The 4,567-nt window shown below is 40.3% G+C and overlaps 1 protein-coding gene across 2 annotated transcripts in view; it reads right to left on the bottom strand.

The window, feature by feature from the left end:
- LOC103139993 (carboxyl-terminal PDZ ligand of neuronal nitric oxide synthase protein-like) overlaps positions 1-4,567 on the bottom strand; it is a 34,814-nt gene that overhangs the window by 26,463 nt on the left and 3,784 nt on the right. The window contains exons 1-2 of one of the 2 annotated variants that reach the window (XM_016672906.1): positions 3,636-4,463; positions 874-945 (exon numbers count right to left, since the gene is read on the bottom strand). In XM_016672906.1, the coding sequence (XP_016528392.1) occupies positions 874-945; positions 3,636-3,740 (177 nt within the window). In that variant the 5' untranslated portion in view covers positions 3,741-4,463. Of the gene's footprint in view, positions 1-873; positions 946-3,635; positions 4,464-4,567 lie in introns of those variants that run through there. The other variant, XM_016672907.1, reaches the window with a different exon arrangement.

Here is a 4,567-nt window from a genome sequence, read left to right as displayed (position 1 = left end):
CAGTTACTTCCTGCATTTTCATGTCTTCCTTTTGTTCTTTCTCAGCCACATTTGATTAATTGTGTCACAGCATCAGGAAACATTTTTCTTCTGTTTGCCTTTAGATAAAAAGGCACAAAATCCAAGTATTTAATTAAACTTTGTTTATTTCCAACTCAGACGGAAAAATCCATGTTGAGCCAAAAAGCTCTTCAGTATTTGGATTGTGCTGAGCAATGTGTGGCTTCCTTTATTATCCGCATTGAGTTCGTCTGACATCAAATCTTCAGCACAGTGTTAAAAACGTCTCCTAAAAAGTCTGCGACGTTGCAACAGTAAATCTTTGCGAGGAGACTAAAATGGCCATTACGAGGAGCTGATGGCGAGGGATCGGGATTAAGTTTTTCCTCGGGTGTCAGTGGGGACGAGGCTGACCTCAGGCTGACACAACAACTCTGTTGTTAGATTAGATCCAACAGCTGACAAGCAAAGCAGCCAAATCCTCTGCACTCTGTGCTGCTGTGTGCCACTGCAGTGCTTCGTGTTTGGGCGACCTCGTCTTGTGCAGGAGAATGTTCAGAGGGTTTTTTTTTTCCTCCCTCTTTCGTTCCCCGTATTTCATCACAGGATTGAAACTGCTAGTGACAAGGCGCTGAACCTGATCGATGTGTGCCGTGCACTGACGGGGGGAGGGGGGAGAGACGAACTGTGGGTGAAGACGATCTGTGGGTGAAGACAACGTGGCGTGGGCGCTTCCGAAAACAGACAGTCGGGGATGGAGATGTGTTCGGTGTGACAGCATGAGTGACTCTGACAGCTTGTTAAAGATTCAGAGGGGCTATTGTCACCAGGTTTAAATATAGCGTCTGTTTCAATGAAGTCACATGTTCTTACTCTGATTCGCCTCATCGCGGCGACTATCTCCATCCGGCTGCCGGGGCGACCCACCTCCAAGCTGCCGATGTACTGCAAGACAAGAGTTCAAAAGGATTACTTTGGGTTTTGGCAGGTTGTTAGTGTTGGTTAGGTTCATTTCACACTAGGCATGAAGCGATTAATTGTACTAATCCGATATTGAAATATTCGTCAACTAACTGAGTAATTGATTAGTCCTTAGCTGGAGAATACAGACTCAAAAAAAATTTCATTTGTCAAAAAAAACACAACAGATTCAGAGCAGTGACTACGTCAAAACTGTAAAAAAATAAAATAAAAATCTATATACATTTTGAATGATGGGTTTGTTTGTAAATATGTTTTATTCAAAACCTCCCAAGTGGCATTTTTTAGAAATATATTCAACTGGTCCAAAATTCACAAATGAATGCCATGATAATGCAGTTTAGGCAATAAAATGTTTATGTTCTCATTTAAAAAAGGATTTTATTTGTTTATTTGCATCTTTTCCTAAAACTGTATGAAAAAGTTTTACAAAAAGCACTAAATGCTTATATGGAAAATCAATAGAATGTAGTAAAAAAAATAAAATAATCATCCGATTAATCGATTAATTGTCAGAATAATTGATTAAGCAATTACCAAAATAGTAGGTACAGCCCTATTTCAAACTAATTTTCATGTAATAATCTTCCTTTCCTGGAATAATAAAGTCTGAATTTGTTGTCCAGTTTGAAAGTTTACATTCACTCATCGGCATCAGGAAAAACAGGTTTGATTAATTGTTTTAGTTTTCCTTTTTGGAGGTGTATAGTAAATGACTTCAGTGAAATTTTGAAGCAATTATTAGTTATGCAAATAAGAGTTTAAAGCAGGATTTTGTCTAACCCACAATCCTTTTATACAACCTTTAATATAAAGATACATTTCTCATTTGGTTGAATGGTCTTTAGTAAGCTTATGCCTTTTACTGCCATCGTGAAGCTTCTGGATATTTGAACAGAAGGATAAAAAGATTTCCTGACAGATTTGACTTTCAAACAGGCTACAAGTTCAGAACTGCGTTGCGGTCTGGCCCGTTCCCAAGACATGATCCAATTCGAATCCAGCTCTGATTTACGATTGTGATTCTTTCCGTTGAATTTACTCAGCCCTGCCAAAACATCATCCGTCCTGTTGTCGATTTGGCATGAAGTTGAAGAATTTGGAGTTACTTAATTATGCCATCCAGTTTACGCAATGCAACGATACAAACCCTCAGCATGATGCCGTCACCACCATGCTCAACAGTTGGTACAGTGTTTTTGGGGTTAAAGATTCTCACCTTCATTCCTCCAGCTCCCTGTCTAATTAACATTCACTCGTCTGACCACTAAACATTTCTCCAGAAGCCGTTTGGATTGTTCATTTGGGGAGCTGCAGACTTCAGTCACACCTTTGGATCAGTGGTGTCCAAACAAAAAAGGTCAAATAAAAAAGACAATTTCCACAATTTTGGGGTCATCAATTGTTTTCTGGTTTGTTGGCCAAATTTTTAACCTTTCTTGACTTCATGGGCCAAACAAAATCGTTTTTTGCAAGTATCAGCCGATCACCCAAAATGAAAGATATGAGGACTGAGTTAATCGGTGGGCCCCTACAAGCTGCCATTAATATTCCAGAACAGTAAAGTTACTGAAAATATACAGACTGTTCTCAGAAGCCAGGCTTACAGTAAATCAACCCATTGAAATTCTTACAAGAACTCATATTTGTAACCCAGAATAATGCTGAAATCATGTTGATGGCAGCTCTAAGTGTGTGGTTCCCCTGAACTTGTCAAAACACACTTAAGCAATTAACTAATTAGGCACAGACTGATGTTCTCAGGCCTTTATTTCTGTTAATTATGATAATTATGATTTTCCGCTCGTATGGACCCTGTCTGCCCCCAGAAGAAACCTCCAGCACTCGGTAGATTAGAGACAACGTTCATTAACTTCAGACCTCAGACTTGTTTTTAAATGTTGTGATATCGTTCCACTCTGGAGAGGCAGAACTGAAAACCCAGAATTCACGTGTCGCTTATGTCGTTGAGGTTATGTAAACTTCTGGAACTGTAGGTGAAATGATCAGCTCTGACACTGTTGGCTCATTTTAAATATATCAAACTTAATATTGTCTTCCTAAAAAATAATGGCCTAAGACATTTTTTGCCAAAACAATTTTTTATTTTCTATTTATTTATTTATTCATTTATTTATTTATTCCCTAAATCATCTTCTGGCAGGATATGAGGTGTTGATTTTTTTCCCCCTTCAAAATCCCTTTTGTCAACAACAAAAAAAAAGACTTACGCCATTATCTTAGGAAGGTGACAATAGTCTACGGCATGCAATAACATTTAAAGAGCTGCTTTAAACAAATAGAATTTTTATACAAAAAATGGGGCAACTGAAGCAAAAATATCACCATAAAAACAAGTAAAACTCACAAAACAGTGGAGCAAAAACTCTAGAAAACAGAATTTGTTGCATTTAGTGTTTCTGATATTGAAACATGTCAGAAAAAATAAATCTATCTGCAATCTTAAAGTGGATAAATATTATCCAGTTAGTGGAGAGATGATCAAACCTGGTTAAAATGAGGTCTGGACAACAATAAACGTGTCAACAAGAAAATAAAGTGATGGACATATAGTAGTAACAACAGCCATACCATCCTCGGAGCTTAAATCATAAAAAATAAAAAAAATCCTATTTGTTGCAGAGGGTCCATACCTTTGCCTCGAAGCAGACCCCATGATTAAACACCTCCTCGTTGTGCATGGGGACCCTCAGATCGTGCGCGTCATCCACTAAATTGTACTTGGTCACTCCGGGCATGGCTCCGGATCTCGTTTTACGACCGCGCTAGAGAACCTGCAGATATGCGCATCTCCTCTCCTCCCCGCCGAACACCGCCGCCGCCGCCGCCTCACACTCTCTCATCCGCGAGACGCGTCACTCCGGTGGTAGGTGGTGGTAGGTGGTGGTGGACGGGTGGAGAAGGAGGAGGGGGAAGGGGGTCATGCGAGGGTCGCGACCGATTGATTGGCTGCGGGAGCTCAATTAATGCGCTAATCGCCGGTTCGGTGAGTGCACTTATTGACCCGTTTTTTTTTTTTTTTTTTTTAGTCCGGTGTTGCTCTGACGCACGACAGAGACGCAGTGGTCTCCGCCGCTGCCCGCCGGTCGAGCCGATGACGCACGGGTTATCAACAAATGATAGTTTTTTTTTTTTCTTTACTCCTCGTAGTAGGTAGGAATTGAAAAAGAAAAAGAAGAAGAAAGAACGTCGGCCCAGTTTTGGACGTGATCACATTTCAGAACTACAACTGGAGCGGTTCGGGATTTAAATGAGACGGAAGGAGGGTTTCCCTTTCACGGTCAGCCGCAGCTCACGGTTTGATTGTGTGACATCTAGTGGCATTTCAGGGAACAAATGAACGGAACTCCACGAGCCCCCGAGGGTCCTGAACCGGGACCCGTTCCGCAGAACCGGATAGGGTTCGAGTTTGCATGGAGGCTTTGCAGCCATTATACGACTCCATAACGTCACTTTCCAAAAACAACAGCCTAAGTCTTTTTTTTTTTTTTGTGTGTGGCCACAACCGATTTTGTCCAGAAATAATAATAATAATAATAATAATAATAATAATAATAATAATAAT

This window comes from Poecilia formosa, unplaced genomic scaffold, assembly GCF_000485575.1.
Source record: "Poecilia formosa unplaced genomic scaffold, Poecilia_formosa-5.1.2 Scaffold67, whole genome shotgun sequence".
Taxonomy (NCBI): Eukaryota; Metazoa; Chordata; class Actinopteri; order Cyprinodontiformes; family Poeciliidae; genus Poecilia; species Poecilia formosa.
The sequence above is the reverse complement of the archived record's forward strand: the minus strand, read 5'-3'. Positions and strand labels throughout refer to the sequence as shown.